Source organism: Schistocerca serialis, chromosome 6 (genome assembly GCF_023864345.2).
Source record: "Schistocerca serialis cubense isolate TAMUIC-IGC-003099 chromosome 6, iqSchSeri2.2, whole genome shotgun sequence".
In the NCBI taxonomy this organism is placed as follows: Eukaryota; Metazoa; Arthropoda; class Insecta; order Orthoptera; family Acrididae; genus Schistocerca; species Schistocerca serialis.
The window spans coordinates 729,617,051-729,634,679 of record NC_064643.1 but is presented as its reverse complement, the minus strand read 5'-3'; the positions used below and the strand labels follow the sequence as shown (position 1 = coordinate 729,634,679).

Sequence of the window (17,629 nt, the reverse complement as noted above, 5' to 3'; positions counted from 1 at the left end):
ATGTTGTAGAGCTTCCCATCAGCTCTGGTACACAGATGAATGCCCAGGTTAGTTTCACCAAAAGCGACTTCGAAGAGTGCTGAGAAAAAAAAATATTGAACAAAGTGAGCCAATATGCAGCCTTGACGAACCCCTCTTTTCACATCAAATGGGTCAGATGTGATTCCGTTGAAGACCACAGCACCTTCCATATCTTTGTGAAAAGCCATGATCATCTTTAAGAGCTCTGGAGGACACCCTATCTTCAAAAGTACTGTGTACAGTCCTTCTCTGTTAACTGTGTCGAAAGCCTTGTTTAGGTCGATAAAGGCAGTGAACAGAGGGGGTTTTCAGCTCGTGGCACTTTTCTGAATTTGCTAGAGTTTGAAGATCATATCAACTGTAGATCATTGGGGATGAAACCCACATTGTTCCTCAGGGTATATGCACTCGGCAAGCTTCTGAAGCTTGTTAGCACTGTCACATGGATAGCAGTAACAATAAAACCACTTCAAGTATGATGCCAGTGTAATCACCTGGTCATTTCTGTACAAACTGTTTATTTTATTTTGTATAATGTGAAATGTCTCTGATGAATAATGTCACCCAGTAACAATGTTAATTTAACCCTAGGATGCATGGTGCCGAAAACACACATGAATGCATATGCAGGGCCTCCAAGGCCCTGCCCTAATTAAAAATTTTCCTCTTTTCATATAATCATTCTTTGGAGTTATATTTATTTCTGTCAAATTTATTGTCATATTGAAAGATTCCTAAGATACAGTAACAGGATCTAGTGGGCCTGATTAACATTTTATAAATTAAAAAAAAAAAAAAAAAAAACTCAAAGAGTGAATTTTTATTAGTTACATCTATTTACATACAACATATACAAATAATTTTATTAATTCACTTATAAGTTGCAGTTTACATTTTACAACATTTATTACAACCAATTTTTTCAATTAAAACATGCTTATTATTCACAATATTATGTATATAGGAAATATTTTGACAAAAAAGTTAATATTCATTGTTCACATAAAATTGAATTTTTCTTAGTTTTCAACATGTGACAAACAAGAAGCACAAAGAACGCCACTGTGTTCCTTACAAATGTTGATTTTACACTTAATGCGTGTCATAGCACTTTTCCTGTGTTTATTATATGGACAATAATTGCATATTCTTTTTTTTCCTGAAACAGGTAGTTGGTTCGGCAATATGGCATCTTTGCATGGCATCAACGATTTTCTTTGGAAGATTAGGGATCTGAATACGAAGTTCCATTAGTGGTCTTACCATTTCCTCTGCTAAATTTCTTAGGAACAAATGCCTTTTATTACTTCTTCCACTATGGTATGTTAGATGTTGGACGGAAAATAAAATTTCACTGTTCATTGCTGCATCGTCCATCATATTCACCCATAATGCAAATGACCATCTTCTTGTTTGTCTCTTGCAAGTTGCCTTTGTAGAGCTGTAGAACTTTATTATATCTGGTTTCTTTTTTGCATGAATTTTGTCAATGTTTCTGTCGTGATGCATTGTGCTAATAAGAACTACAGACTTTTTCTTTTTGGGAACATAACTCACCATTGTAATGTCACCTCTAAATGCAAACAAAGAGGAATGAAGCGCTCTTGAGGCAGATGGTTTCATCTCATTAAGAATTTGTGGTTCATTTTGTTTTATTGTTCCCACCACTGTAATTTGCTTCTGAAGCATCTCTTCTGCCAGCTGCACACTAGTAAAGAAGTTGTCAACAGTAATATTTTTTTGACGATCCTTCAATGCTTTTAGCAAGGTCTTTCACCACATTCAATCCAAGATTTTTCTGAAAAGGTTCATGGGCCTTCATTCCCGTGTAAACAATTCCGTCTAAAGCATATGCAGATGTAGCATCACATAACCAAAATATTTTTATGGTATACTTGGCTGGTTTAGAGGGCATATACTGGGTGAAGCTGCATGTACCATGGAATGGGACTAGCTGTTCGTCAACTGTGAGCGAATCATCGGGCATCATTCTATTTCTATACTTGTCAAGAAATAGTTCCCATACATAGTGAACAGATGGAAGTTTATCATCTGCAGATCGAGCTTCACGGGTACGCCTGTCATCAAATCTAATCATTCTCCTTATATCCTCAAATCTATTTACTGGCATGGTGGCCTTATATGTAGGATTTGCCTTTTCATCCAAGAATAATTCTCTAATAGGGACATCCCAACTCTTCTCAACACCAGAAAGCAGTAAAAGACCAAGAAAACCCTCCATTTCAGCAAGCGAAACGTTTTTTCACGTTTTACCATGTATAGAAGCCACTCTTCTGCCTTCAATATTTGTGTAGCTGATGATTTCCTCTAGTATTTCCTTGGAGATGAAATAGTCCCAGGCATCCTTAGGTTTACGGGTTTTCAAGCCACGGGCTGGACCAAGTGCCTTCTTTACGATATTATGGACAGGCGTACGAAAAGTTACAGGAGGATCTAATTTCCAAATTGTTCCATTCCGACTAATGTATGTATGGTCTTCTATACCTTTTTGTGGTGATTCTTCATTTTCAGACTCTGATGAAGTAATATTATCGGAAGGACTGTCATCTGTCTCAATATTCACATCTGGAGGTTCATTGGCTGATTCTTCACTACTTGCATCTTTAAAAATATTTCCTTCCTCGCAAGAATCATCTTCTTCAGACCAATGAGCCATAACACTTTCAAAATTAGCTGCATTTGCACGTACTGACTCTCTTGCTTTGTGTGTCGAAGCCATAGCAAAAGGCGTGTCTCTCGAACTGCAGCTTGTGCAGCAGTAAACAAGTCATACTCGTAACAATATGGGCCTTGTAGCAACAAACAAACTACAGTAACAATGAGGCTGACAAGAGCAGCACAGGATAACAATACTATGCAATAATAAAACATCTGATAGCAAAAAGGTCAATAATAAACCGACATCACCAATATGTGAAAGTAGTGTGTATTATTTTTTAGTTATACTATTACTACTGCAGCTACTGCTGCTGTTGGCACTCATGTTGCTGGAAATACCAGTACAGTTATTGTTGAATTAATAACTGCTCCCAAACAAATGTTGAAGACAATATGGGCGAAAGAACATTTATAAATGTGTGAGGGCCTCTGAAGCCCTGTGTATGCATTCACAGTGTATGGGTAAACGTATTGAATTATACAAAAAACTTAAAAAGGTATCTCATTCAGACTTGATAGGAGGAATGTCACAGTGTTAGTGAAAGAGTACTGGAAAGCAGTTTGAAATCAAACAAAAAAATTACAGAATTTTTTTAAAAATGAAGACACACAAGGGCCTCGGAGGCCCAGGCTTTTAACTGCACTGAACTTTTAATTTTATTTTAGTATTATATATAATTTTTAGCTGTCTTGCAATTGAGTTTCTATGGACAGCATAGTGAACGAATTATCATAGCCATCATGACAGCTTAACTCAAAGGTAGGCTGGTTCAAATCCTGGTGCTGAAAAATTTTCACTAACAGTAGATGGTTGACAAGGGGTGGGGAGGAGAGGTGGTGGTGTGAAGTTCTTGATCACCAGTCTTTGCATCGATGCTCTGGATTAAATTCCAAATTTTTCTCCATTATCCTTGAAGCTACGACATTTGACACTTTTGATGATGATCCATATATTGGATGGGAACATTACACTAGGTGGCCCCCTTGGTGGTATTTTAAATGAGTGGTCTATGCCCTGGCATCAGGTTTCACCCCATCCCTTCCCTTCATAACAACACAAACTGAATAGTCCACTGTACAAGCACTCATCACAGTCATCCAAAATGGTTCAAATGGCTCTGAGCACTATGGGACTTAACATCTGAGGTCATCAGTCCCCTAGAACTTAGAACTACTTAAACCTAACTAACCTAAGGACATCACACACATCCATGCCCGAGGCAGGATTCGAACCTGAGACCGTAGCAGTCGCACGGTTCCGGACTGCGCGCCTAGAACCGCGAGACCACCGCGGCCGGCACAGTCATCCACATGACACAGACGCACACTTGACACTTCATAAAAGACTGGGGAAGGCAATGGTAAAATACCTACCCTAGGACTTTACACAGGATGGCAATGCAGGATTTCTACAGCTGCTGCTCTAGACTCATTCCCTGAGTATGGGAATACTCTGACTTGTCTAGCTCCAAAGATGAGAAAGAGACTGAAAAAAATGTATGACAAGATAAAAGAAATTATTGAGATCATTAAGGGAGATGATAATTTAATTCTGTTGAGTGACTTAATTGAAATTAAGGAAAGGAATGGAAGGAAAAATTATAGGGGAATGTTGACTCGAGGAAAGCAATGAGATGGGAAACTGCCTAGTAGAATTTTTCACAGGGAACAATTTAATCATTGCTTACAGGTGGTTTGAGATGAGAGATTATAATATTCGTGGAAGAGACATTGAGCACAAGAGTAGGTTAGTTGGTTAGTTACTTTTTTCATAAATCAGATTCATGATAAATATGGATTGTGTCAACAGAACAAACATGAAATATGATGCAAAACAAAAAATAAATAAATAAATACTTGTAAGGTGACACGCCGGACATTCACAGATATTTTTTGTGTAAAACTGACTATTTCTTTTAACAATTTCTCTGTGTTATACGAGTTGTTAAGGATAAACATCTGTAATCTTCATTTTAATATACTTCCGCTATCTGTTAGACGTTGTATTTCGGATAATAGCTTGTCAGACAGTCATAGCTGCATATTTTACCCATTTCGGTGCCAAAGTTAGATTTATTAAAGGATAATGTTGAACATCTTCCTTCTAATGTTATACGTGTGAATATTGGACTGTTAACCACACATTTCATAAGTCAATGTATATGCTGTGAGGTTGCAGTTAATATTCCCAGCTATATAAAAAGATGCCTGAAAGATGTATGTGTGTGTAACCCACACATGATTCTAATTACTTTCTTTTGTGCAGTGAATACCATCTGTCCAGAATATTGCCCCATAAGATATCAGTGAATGAAAATACACAAAGTGTGTTAATTTATGACTTCCCTGTCCCCACAGTTGGTAATTTTAGTGGATCTACTATGCAGCTTTCTCACTTCACATTTTTAGCAGATTGCTCACCTACCCTCTTCTTCTCTCTTGTTAGTATACTAGATTAATGGGATATGAGCTATTTTTGAGAGTACAAAACTGGAAAAGCTGTGTTTTTTGAGTGTTTGAAGCTAGTAAAATTGGTGCAAAACATAATTTGTTATTTTCCCAGTTGATGTTTCTTTGCTTGGTTTCACAGGAATGCATGTGTCATTTGCTTACAGCTATAATTCTGCCCCCTAATTCAAATAAATTGGCAGATCATTAACATAAAGCAAGAACAACAGTGTGCTGTTGATTGACCCCTATGCAGTGTGCATTGTAATTTCTCCCCATACAGATGAAGTGACATTCTATTTGTATTACTTGAACAGCCTAGGGTAACTTCCTGCATTCTGTTTCTTAAAAAAGAACTAAACTAGGCATGTGTTGAAGTACATATTCTTTGAAAAGTTGGATGAATAAAAAAATCCACTCATCAAGCAGCTGCAGGAGAACAAGTGGCTCTTTTGTAATTCAAACTGTGGTAGCTAATTATCCTTTTACTACACAGGTGAATGAAACTGTGGAGTACATTACCTTCTCAAAAATTTTAGAAAATGGTGTAAGGAGTGATGCTGGGTGGCAGTTATTGAGCTCCGTGGAGTCACACTTCTCGTATAGAGAGGCCTAACAATGGCATTTTTCAGATAGTCTGGTATGACACCGTGGATTACTGATTCATTAATAAGTAACTAAGAACATAATCTATTATAGGACCACAACATTTTAGTATGTCATTGGAGGTATTATGCACCCCATTTGCACTTCAGCTTTCTAGTGTCATGATGACTTCCTCATTACTGAAGGGTATATGAAATTAATTTCTATTTCACTAAGTGTCCTCTGTGTTGCTTCTTCAGTATACGGTTTGGTTTGTCTTCTGAGTTACTTGCATAAAGTTTCTCATTTGTTTTTGAAAAGTGATTAAAAAACTGCTATACATGACCTATCTTTTACAATAGTACCATTATTTTCAACAGAAATAATGTCATCTTCTATAGCTTCTGTCTCTGTATCACTTTTAAAAATATTCAGTTTTGAATTGATTGTATTATCTGATCTGTCAGTTTCAGGCAAAATGAGCATACCCATGGATATTTTTACTACTTTTCTTAATGTGTTACGGTACTGTTCATAATGTGAATGCATTTCTGGATAATTATGTGTTCTGGCTGTTTTGCATGTCTCTTCATTGTGAAGAGACTGATACCTGTACTGCTCCAAGGGTATTTTATTCACATAATATTTTGAAAAAATGCTTTCATAAAGCTATACAGACTCATTAAGAAATATGTTGAATTTAGAGCTTGCATTATGCTCAATGGAAACTTCTCCCCAGTCAACATTTTTAAGCTTTCTTTAAAATCTTCAGTAATTTTGTAGTTAATCAGCCTCAAAGTTATATTTAAATATTTCTGAACTTTATATGGAGCTTCGTGACTAACTGCACCTCGTTTTTCATATTATGTAATGCTAAGACAGAGAGTTTGAAATCTGATTTTTAAAACTGCAAAGCAAAGTTACAGCAAATTAAGATTGGAGAAATTGTGGAAGTTAAGGAAATGGGACCAGGGTACAACTAAAGACCAGGGGTTATTCAGAATTTCAAAGAGTGCACTAGGAAATGGTTGGCTGAAATAGGGGAAAAGAAATTCAATAGAAAATGACTAGGAAAGATATATATAGTGTCAAAAGATTATAGAAACCTGTGGAGAAGACAGACACACTTTTGTGAGTATGGGCTCAGCTGCCAGTCCATTACTAAATAAAGAAGGGAAGACCAAAAAGCAGATGAAATATGTAGGAGAGCTGTATGATGGAAACAAACTTCAAGTTGTTGTTATAAAAAGAGAACAGGAAGTATATGAAGATGATGAAGAAGATGCTTTATTGCATGAAGAATGTGACAGAACACTGAAACAACATAAGTTGAAACAAGACATCTTATGTAAACAAAATTCTCCTAGAATTATTGAGATCATCTGGAAAAAGTACCACTAAAAAGAAACTGTCTCACCTGATATACAAGATATATGATACATGCAAAATACGCTCAGACTTCAAGAAGAAAAAATAATTCCAGTTCCAAATAAGGCAGGTACTGAAAGATATGAGTATTAATAAACTATCAATTTTTAGTAATTCATAATTGCAAAATAGTAACATAAGTTAAGTGTAGAAGAATGGAAAAGTGGTAGAAGCTGACCCAAGGGGAGATCAGTTTGGTATGTAGGAGCATGTGAGGCAATACTTATCCTATGACTTAGGGTAGAAGATAAGTTAAAGAAAGGGAAACCTGTGTTTATGGTGTTTGTGGATTTAGAGGGAGCTTTTGGCAATGTTAGCTGCAATACTCTTTGAAATTCTGAAGGTAGCAGGAATAAAATACAGGGAGAAAAATATTATTTACAACTTTTAAAGAAACCATACTGCAGATATAAGAATCAAAGGACATGAAAGAGAGGCAGTAATAGAGAAAGGAATGAGACCAAGGTTGTTTCCTGTCCCTTGTGTTATGCAGTCTATACTGTCTACACTATACAGTCTATATCCTGCAAATGCAAGCAGGATAGAAATTCAAAGAGAAATTTGGAATGGATAACCAGTTATCAGATTATGAGGTCATCTTCAGATGTTTACTAAGTATTGTCACCAAAGAAGTTACAATGTTTGTAAATGACTTTGGAAGAGAAGTTACACATCTAGATTGAAGCAGAAATGTACAGTGAAACAGAGTAAACAGAAATTATTTTTTTGACACAAACGGGGAACAGCAAGCCCACATAACAGTTTATATTAATAAACAAAACCAATAAAACAAAATAAAATTAAATTACTGTTTGACAAGTCTAATTCAGGAGGTATATAATCAAACAATGGAAAATCCAAGATGGAATGTAACAATACCAGAGAAGGAAAGTTGCTACTCACCATATAGCAGAGGTGCTGAGTCACGATAGGCACAACAAAAAAGATTCACACAATTATAGCTCTCGGCCATTAAGCCCTTTGTCAGCATTAGACACAAATAAGTGCCCCCCCCCCCCCCCCCACACACACACCCGTAAACACAACTTGCACACACCACACATCTGCAGTCTCAGAGAGCTGAAACAACACTGCGAACAGCTGCATCAATGCATGATGGAAGTGGTGACTGGGTGGGGGTAAGGAGGAGGCTGGGGTGGGGAGGGGGATGGATAGTATGGTGTGAGTGGCAGACAGTCAAGTGCTGCAGTTTAAACGGAGGGCAGGAGAGAAGGTGTGGACGGGGCAGGGGGTAAGTAGCCGAAAGGAAGAAGTAAAAAGACTGCGTGTGGCGGTGAAATGATGGCTGTGTAGTGCTGGAATGGGAACAGGGAGGGGGCTGGATGGGCGAGGACAGTGACTAACAAAGGTTGAAGTCAGGAGGGTTATGGGAACGTAGGATGTATTGCAGGGAAAGTTCCCACCTGCACAATTCAGAAAAGCTGCTGTTGGTGGGAAGGATCCATATGCCACAGGCTGTGAAGCAGTCATTGAGATGAGGGATATCATGTTTGGCAGCATGTTTAGCAACAGGTTGGTTCAACTTGTTTTTTGGGCACAGTTTGTCAGTGGCCATTCATGAGGACAGACAGCTTGTTGGTTGTCATGCCTACATAGAAGCAGCACAGTGGTTGCAGCTTACCTTGTAAATCACCTGACTGGTTTCACAGGTAACCCTGTCTTTGATGTTAGTTACCGGACTGGAGTAGGTATAGTCCTGGAAAACTATATCAACCAAGCCCAATTCTCCTTGCAGTACCTTCTCTCCATCCGCAAAATTCTCCTGCTATGTAATCCCAAATTCCTGGAACCCATAACACACATTGAAACTCTTGCCCTGCAGGAATTTGAACAATATGCACAATGCCACCTCAAAAAGCTCTGCATCCCACTCAGTTCATACTCCCACCTCGGAGTACCACTGTGCACTTCTACAACAACCTCCAAACCTCCACCACTCCTACAACAACCTCCAAACCTCCACCACTCCCCCTCATAGCTGACAAATCCTTTCTCACGGACCTACTACACTTACCCCACCCTCCAAAACTCTCTCCCACCACCACACAGAACCCAGAACCTAAACAGACCCACAACACAGTTATGAACCTTTCCTCCAGAAGCCTTAGTCCCACAGAAATATCAGTCCCTTCCAAAGGCCCCACCTTTTGCCTCACTCCCAAATTCTACCATGCAGGACTAGTGAAAGACCTTCTCTCCTTCTCCCAGTCCCTACAGTGGAAATACTTTTTCGCCACCAACCCGACCAATCAGACTCAACCAAAGACCAATATTGAACTTTGCCTAACTCAGTTCACTCCTCCATCCAACTGTGATCCACCCCCACTGCCTCCAAACCACCCCCTGTTAACTTTCCAGAATTTCTTAACCTCAGACTTTGCCTCAGCATCATTCCCCAAATCCCTCAACATGCCAACTAACCTTACATCCGCTGAAAGAACTGCAGTCCACCATCTAAAAACTGATACTGACCTTATAATCCTACCTGGTGACAAAGGCTCCACCACCGTTGTTTTGAACCGCAAGGATTATGTGGCAGAAGGACTCCGTCAGCTGTCAGATACTTCCACCTACGAACCATGCCACAGTGATCCCATTCCAGTAATCCAGCAGGATCTCCAGTCACTACCCAAATTCTTAGGCCCATCCCAGAACCTCTCCCCAGAGTCCATCACTCTACTTACCCCTACCACTCCCACCTTCTACATGCTTCCTAAAGTGCATAAACTCAACCACCCAGTACGCCCCATTGTGGCCATTTACTGTGCCCCCACTGAGAGAATCTCTGCTCTCATAGAACAACACCTTCAACCTATTACTTGGAACCTATCCTCCTACATAAAAGATACCAATCATTTCCTTGACCAACTCTCCACTGTTCCTGTCCCTTTACCACACGGTGCCCTGCTCGTCACTATTGATGTCACCTCCCTGTACACTAACATTCCTAATGCCCATGGCCTTACTGCTATTGAATTCTACCTTTCCAGATGCCCTATGGATTCCAAACCAACAACCTCCTTCCTAGTCTTCATGACCAACTATATCCTCACCCACAATTACTTCTCCTTTGAAGGCATTACTTACAAACAAATCTGCGGTATGGATATGGGCACCCACATGACACCATCCTATGCTAACCTATTCATGGGCCATCTAGAGGAAGCCTTCCTAAAAACCCAGAATCCTAAACCCTTCACCTGGTTCAGATTCATTGATGACATCTTTGCTATCTGGATTGAAGGTGAGGACACCTTATTGACATTCCTCCAGAACCTCAACAACTTCTCCCCCATTTGCTTCACCTGGTCCTACTCAACCCAACAAGCCACCTTCCTAGATGATGTCCCTCACCTCAGAGATGGCTACATCAGTACTTCCGCCCATATAAAACCTACTAACCGCCAGCAATACCTCCACTTTGACAGTTGCCACCCATTCCATAACAAGAAGTCCCTTCTGTACAACCTAGCCACCCGTGGTTGTCGCATCTGCAGTGATGAGCAGTCGCTCTCAAAATATACTGAGGGTCTCACTGAAGCCTTCACTGACTGTAATTATCCTCCCATCCTTGTACAAAAACAAATCTCCTGTGCCTTGTCTTTCCAATCTCCCATCACCTCTCAAAGTCCCACAATCCGGCCACAGAGGAGCATTCCCCTTGTAACTCAGTACCATCCGGGACTGGAGCAACTGAATTATATTCTCCGCCAGGGTTTCGATTACCTCTCACCGTGCTCTGAAATGAGAAATGTCCTGCCCACTATCCTTCCCACCCCTCCTACTGTGGTATTCCGCCGTCCACCAAACCCACACAATATACTCGTCCATCCTTACACAACCCCTGCTCCCAATCCCTTACCTCATGGCTCATACCCCTGTAATAGACCTAGATGCAAGACCTGTCCCATACATTCTCCTACCACCACCTACCCCAGTCTGGTCACTAACATCATGTATCCCGTCAAAGGCAGGGCTACCTGTGAAACCAGTCGTGATTTACAAGCTAAGCTGCAACCACTGTGCTGCATTCTATGTAGGCATGACAACCAACAAGCTGTCTGACCCCATGAATGGCCACCGACAAACTGTGGCCAAAAAACAAGCTGGACCACCCTGTTTGCTGAACATGCTGCCAAACATGATATCCCTCATCTCAATAACTGCTTCACAGCCTGTGTCATATGGATCCTTCCTACCAACAGCAGCTTTTCTGAATTGCGCAGGTGGTAACTTTTCCTGCAATACATCCCACGTTCCTGTAACCCTCCTGGCTTCAACCTTCGTTAGTCACTGTCCTCACCCATCCAGCCCCCTCCCTGTTCCCATTCCAACACTACACAGACATCATTTCACCGCCACACCCAGTCTTTTAATTTCTTCCTTTCCACTACTTACTACCTCCCCCCTCCGCACTTTCTATCCTGCCCTCCGTCTAAACTGCAACACTTCACTGTCTGCCACTCCCACCATACTATCTCACTATCTCTCCCCCTCCCCGCACCAGCCTTCTTCTTACCCCCACCCAGTCGCCACTCCCATCATGCACTGGTGCTGCTGTTCACAGTGTGGTTTCAGCTCTCTGAGACCACAGACGTGTGTGTGTGTGTGTGTGTGTGTGTGTGTGTGTGTGTGTGTGTGTGTGTGTGTACTGCTGACAAAGCGCTTAATGGCCGAAAGCTATAATTGTGGGAATCTTTTTGCTGTGCCTCTCGCGACTCAGCACCTCCGCTATATGGTCAGGAGGTATATAACATGAACAGCCTCTGACAAAAATATATCTGATGACGAAATTGAATTTGAATCTTAGCTGAAATTTGGAATTGAAACAATTGCAATGGCAACAAGTGAAAATTTGTACTGAACTGCAACTCAAACCCAGATTTCCTCCTTTACATGAGTGGTCACCTTAAAGGCTTTGGCTATCCAAGTAAGCTTCTCATCCAACCCAGATTTCCAACTTATCGCAACTACAGATGCAGTGTCCGCCGTTTGTTACCCTCATTGCTCACAGCTTCATCCCACAAGAGTTCAGACTAAGAAAGCACCTGCACTGAATGATTATTAATTCCCTTCAAGGTGCACATATATTTATATGTGTGGTGTCTGTTCTTATGTACATGTCCAATAGAATGGACACGTTTCATGTGGTGTGTCTTCTTTCAGACGTGAAAGGTGTCTGTTCTTTCAGACATATCTGAAAGAAAAGACACCACATATATAAAAATAAATCTATAAACAAAGACTACACATGAAGAGTAATTGACAGTTTGTCCGCAAGAATTGAGAAAAACAACACTAATAGGAGAAAAAATACAATATTGATAGTAATTATCTGATATACCTAGTAGCCCAAGATCTAAAAATAGACGAGCAAAAAATCAGTAGCGGCAGAGTAATGTGCACACTTTTCCTTCCTATTATGTTAGAGAAATAGGCAGAATAGACCAAGTCAGAATAGTTCAGATTGAATTGCACATGAACAGCATATGTGTGATACATATTAATACGCAAAAGATTGAAACAGGCCAATGGAAGTATCTAGATTTACTGGAATGTGTAAAAATTTACCTCCTTAAAATCAAAATAGGTGCCCAATGTCCATGCTACGTGAGCAGACATATTATCCCAACCACAAGAGTTTTAGTAATTTCAAAGATTTATTCTGACATTATATTGTTAAATAACAGAATGTAATGTAACCCAGTACAATTTTGTCATGATCATACAGCATCTAATAAGAAACTGCATCTTTGGCAAAGTAATATTGTGCCATGTCTGTATACTGGGTAAATCCAATTGTAAATTTGTTTGAACAATGTAGGAAAAGACAGATTGCTACTTACTGTAAAGAAGACATGTCAAGTTGCAAACAGGCGTGATTAAAAGACACTCATATACAGCTCTCAGCCACAGCCTTCATCAGTAAAGAGAGAGACATACACAACATTCATACATAACACGTACAAGCAAGCACACCTCATGCACATATGATCGTCAACTCCAGCATTCTGGCTCGAGGTGCTGGTGTTAAGGGGTCATGTGTGCATGACGTGTGCTTGCATGTGTGTGTGTATGAATGTTTTGTGCAGTCTCTCTTTAATGATGAAGGCTGTGGCCAAAAGCTATATGTGAGCAGCTTTTAATTGTGCCTGTCTGTAACATGACATGTCTTCTTTACTGTAAGTAGCAATCTGTCTTCTCCTACATTGTTGATATTCCTGCCTGGAGTTTCCATTGTTTGATTTTTGTAAATTTGTTTGCCTTCAATAGTGTCATGTCCTTTTGGTGCAATGCACTTCTCTTCCCTAAAGGTTAATACATAACCAAGGAACTTTCCTTCCACCTTCCATGGCAAGATTCCTGTGTGTCTTCATTTTCCTTTTATTTTTGAATGATTCCATAATTTTCAAGTACTGGTAACTGGAAATATTTGTTAGCTCTTTGATCATAATATATCTGTAATGCCATATATGGCCAATTTAGCAAATGGCATTGTTATGAGGAACATAGATTAACGCCTTCTGCTAAATTGATAATGTCTGGTGACATAGGTATTTCTAGTCAAAGGGCTGTCAAATGTATCTAGGTACTCTACAATGGCCTATGGCCAAAATCGTATAGTAATATGAAAATAAAATAAAAATTAACAGTTGTAGACATCACTCAAAAGAATTCGTGGCTGTTGTGGAATGAGCATTAAAGAAAACTTTCCTTCTCAATTCATAATTAATACTTTTGGGAAAAAATGAACACATGACCTTCTAACTACAGGGCCATTCTGAATTACAATTAAAATTAAAACAGAAATAAAGGTTTGCAATGGGACCAAAATAAGAAGTACAATCATATTGAATAGTAATATAAGTATTACAATAGAGTTGTTTGTGGAATCCAAACCAGTTTACAATCTTCCGAGAGGAGTTTGCAAGTTTTAGCCTTGAAGGGAGGAACTGGATTATTCTTTTTTTTTTTTGTGGGGGGTTGCTGGTGGGTTGGCAGTTCCATGTATGTCCAGTTTTGCATTGACTGATAGCATCCCTATGTGTTTGTTGTGATTAACATCTGGAGTATTTGTTCACCACTCCATTCACCACATTTTGAGTGCTGCCAATATTTCCTCATTAGACACTGTAGTCTGTATAAATCATCATAATGATTTTGTACAATCACTCTTTCTTTTGTCCTCACGCAAATAGCCTATGGTAATGATCCAGTATTCAATTTATACATTACTTCTACATGTCTGCAAAGTATGATGCTCTTCATTAGCAAGTGACTAGCACATACATATAAAAAATTAATAATTGAAGAATGATTCTGTGCTCTCTTTGCCTGAAGGCATCAGTGAACTTTTTGCAAAGAAAATAGTAAAACACTTATGAAAAAGGAAGGCATGAGGAATGGAGTGTCCAACATGGACCCCAGAAGTTAATCATAACAAGCATATCGGGGTGTTAACACTCAGTGCAGAATTCTTTCTTTAAATTATATTTTAATGACGTGCCAACTTCTTAATGAAGCTGAAGCCATTTATGTACACAACAGTGTATGAAAGTATTTTTGTAGTCGTTTCTCTGTATACTAAATTGTTTTTGAGTTATTGTTAATTGCAAGTACAGGGCTGTTCTAAGTACATTCAGGCTTTCAGAAGATGACTCCATGAAAATTACAAGAGATCCAGAAAATAGGCACACATCAGTAATCTTCTACAGATGACATATCTAGAACATAAAAAGAAAATTTTTCGTTTTCAAGAGACTTACCTAATAAATCTGTAAATTTTTTATCTCACCGTCATTCCATAATAAAAAAAATGTATTGTATATACTTTATGTGTATGCTTATTTGCATCTAAGAAAAAAACGTTATGTGTAGTGGTTTTGTGTAAGTCTGAAACGTACTTTGGTGTGCCCCAAACATAAAAAATTGAGAAGTGCGGCAATAGTCAGACACTTGTCGTGCACACCTCAACACATCCTGGTCTGTATCAGCGACAACATTAATTATCTACCTTTGCAGCTCTTCCAAATTAAGTGACAGTGGAGGCAGGAACACATGATCTTTGGTGTTAAGGAGGCATCGCATAGAATTCATTCAGATGAGCATAGGGCTCTTCCAAATTAAGTGGCAGTGAAGGCAGGAACACATGATCTTTGATGTAACCCCATAAGGCAACATCATATAAATTTCATTCAGCTGAGCATGGGGCTCACTGAAGAAGAGGAGAGTCATGATGGGGAGCATGCCCAATTCGACACTTAGGTAGTTCATCATTGCGGTAATTGTTAACATCTGAAAGAAATTGTGGTGGAGCACCATTTTTTTACAAAATGAAGTTTCTGCTGTCTTTCTGTAATTGTGGCAAAAGAGATTGTTGCAGTTGCAAAAGACATTGCTGCAGATTTCCAAGTACACAAATACAGTCACAGTTTTCTTCACAAAGATAAATGGCCCATTACTTTTGAAGAGGATGGTGAACAAAAATTATTAAGTTTAGGTGAATCGTGACTGTGTTCTACAATCACATGTGGATGTTCCATGCCCAAAACCCATGCCCCAAACATGCATGTTACAATGATTCACCTTTCCAGACACATGAAACATGGCTTCATCATTGAAAACCAACTTATGTTGAAAACCATCTCCTGCTATAGCCACTGCAAGTGAGGGTAAAATTCAGAATGAATCTCATTGTCCCAAGTAGTCAGCACATTTAACAACTGCAGCCAGTATGGTTTTACATAGAGCTGTTTTTGTAGAATCTGCCAAACAGTTGATTGTGGTATCTGCGGTTCTCTGCTTACATGTATCTTTGATTTCTTTGGGCTCGTGATGAATGCCCACACTCCACCTGCTTTGCTGATGATCTCAGCTGGCCTGTTTTCTTCACATCACAGCCAGTCTTACAGAACATGTTGTACCATTCATGTACTACTTTGTCTGTTAGAGCTTTTACCTAATAATTGTTATGTAATCATTAATGAATCATCACATCAGACTCACATTTAGTGAATTCAAGAACAAAAATGCATGCATTGCTCTGTATATGCCGTGTTCTGACATTCCTGCTTCCTAGTTGTGTGCTCTGCAGCTACACTATGGTGTGTATTACGAATAAAAATTTGGAGAGCTGCTCTAGATGTGTCATTTTTCTGTATGTCTCATAGTTTCTGAGCAGTACGTCTCATAATTTTTGAGCAGTTGTCTTCTGAGATCCTGAAGGTACTTCTGAATAACCCTGTAAATTGTAATGACACTTAGAAAGCCATTTCCTTGTGATATCAATTACTTGAAATAGGCACATTTCTGTTAGATTAGAAAATTTGAAACTTATGTGTCTTACATTTATCAAGGTAACAACATTTCACTTTTATTCTCATTAGGGACAATGAAACTGAATTTGAAGTACTTTTCACAGAAGTTTCATAGATATTTCAGTGTTATACATCACTTTCAAAAATACACTATTTCAATATTTTGGTAACTAAAAGTTCTTGCATAGTAAATATAATTTTAAGTGCTCACACTCATGGAAAATGATTGTCTGTGTTTAGAAACGAGCATCAGTGGACAGGAGGCATTACCACTACTGTCCCATAGAGAATACACCATTCTCCCTCGTTGTGGCCATTCCTGAAAAGCAGAAAGTGCTCATTGCCCAGAAGGAGTTACGTCGTGCATGGTCTATTGGTACGTTACTTCTTAATTTATTTTGTTTTTGCCAGCCCATAACACTGTACTACAGAATATACAAGGCAGGAGCTTTGCATTTATACGAGGGTAATCCAGTAAGTAATTTAGATTTGGTTGCAACATATTCAAGAAATGTATATTATTAATTAAAAACCTGCCACTTACAAAACTGAAGCTTGTATTTCCTCTAAATAATTGCCTCTGTTGTTTAAACGTTTGTTTATTTCTCCACCAATTAAGAATTCCATTGGCTAGACAGCTGGTGCCAGTCCATGAAGTCAGTTGTTTAGTGCCTTTTGGCACCACTTCCAAAATATTTCCTGTCCACAACATCTCTGAGCTTTACAAAAAAGTGTCTAGCATAATATTGTTCCCTACTTGTCTCTTCAAATAATCTTTGATGAATGACAAATATCTATGTCAAGCTTCATCGTGTACATCTGTTCATCCATTGTTGAACATTTCCCACCACTTTCTCAAATTTCATTCTTTAATTTCTGTATCACAAATACTTTCTTTAATTTATGGTAAATTTTTTGTTTGTTTCAACTTCTGAATATTCAAAAATCGAATAAAACCTGTTACCTCATAGTTGGCGGAACTGCATATCACACAGTTCACTTTAAACAACTGGAGTTTTCACAGTAACAACTTATTTTGATGCACGTATGCACAATAGGAATTTCCAGTAGACCATTCTTTTGTTGATTACTTTCACACAATACTAACAAATTAAATTGCCACCACTGGT

At 38.9% G+C, this 17,629-nt stretch overlaps 1 protein-coding gene across 2 annotated transcripts in view; it reads left to right on the top strand.

The window, feature by feature from the left end:
• LOC126483961 (voltage-dependent calcium channel subunit alpha-2/delta-3) overlaps positions 1 to 17,629 on the top strand; it is an 832,874-nt gene that overhangs the window by 542,872 nt on the left and 272,373 nt on the right. For both annotated transcript variants that reach the window (XM_050107259.1, XM_050107258.1), the window contains exon 16: positions 16,740 to 16,875. In XM_050107259.1, the coding sequence (XP_049963216.1) occupies positions 16,740 to 16,875 (136 nt within the window). The remainder of the gene's footprint in view (positions 1 to 16,739; positions 16,876 to 17,629) is intronic.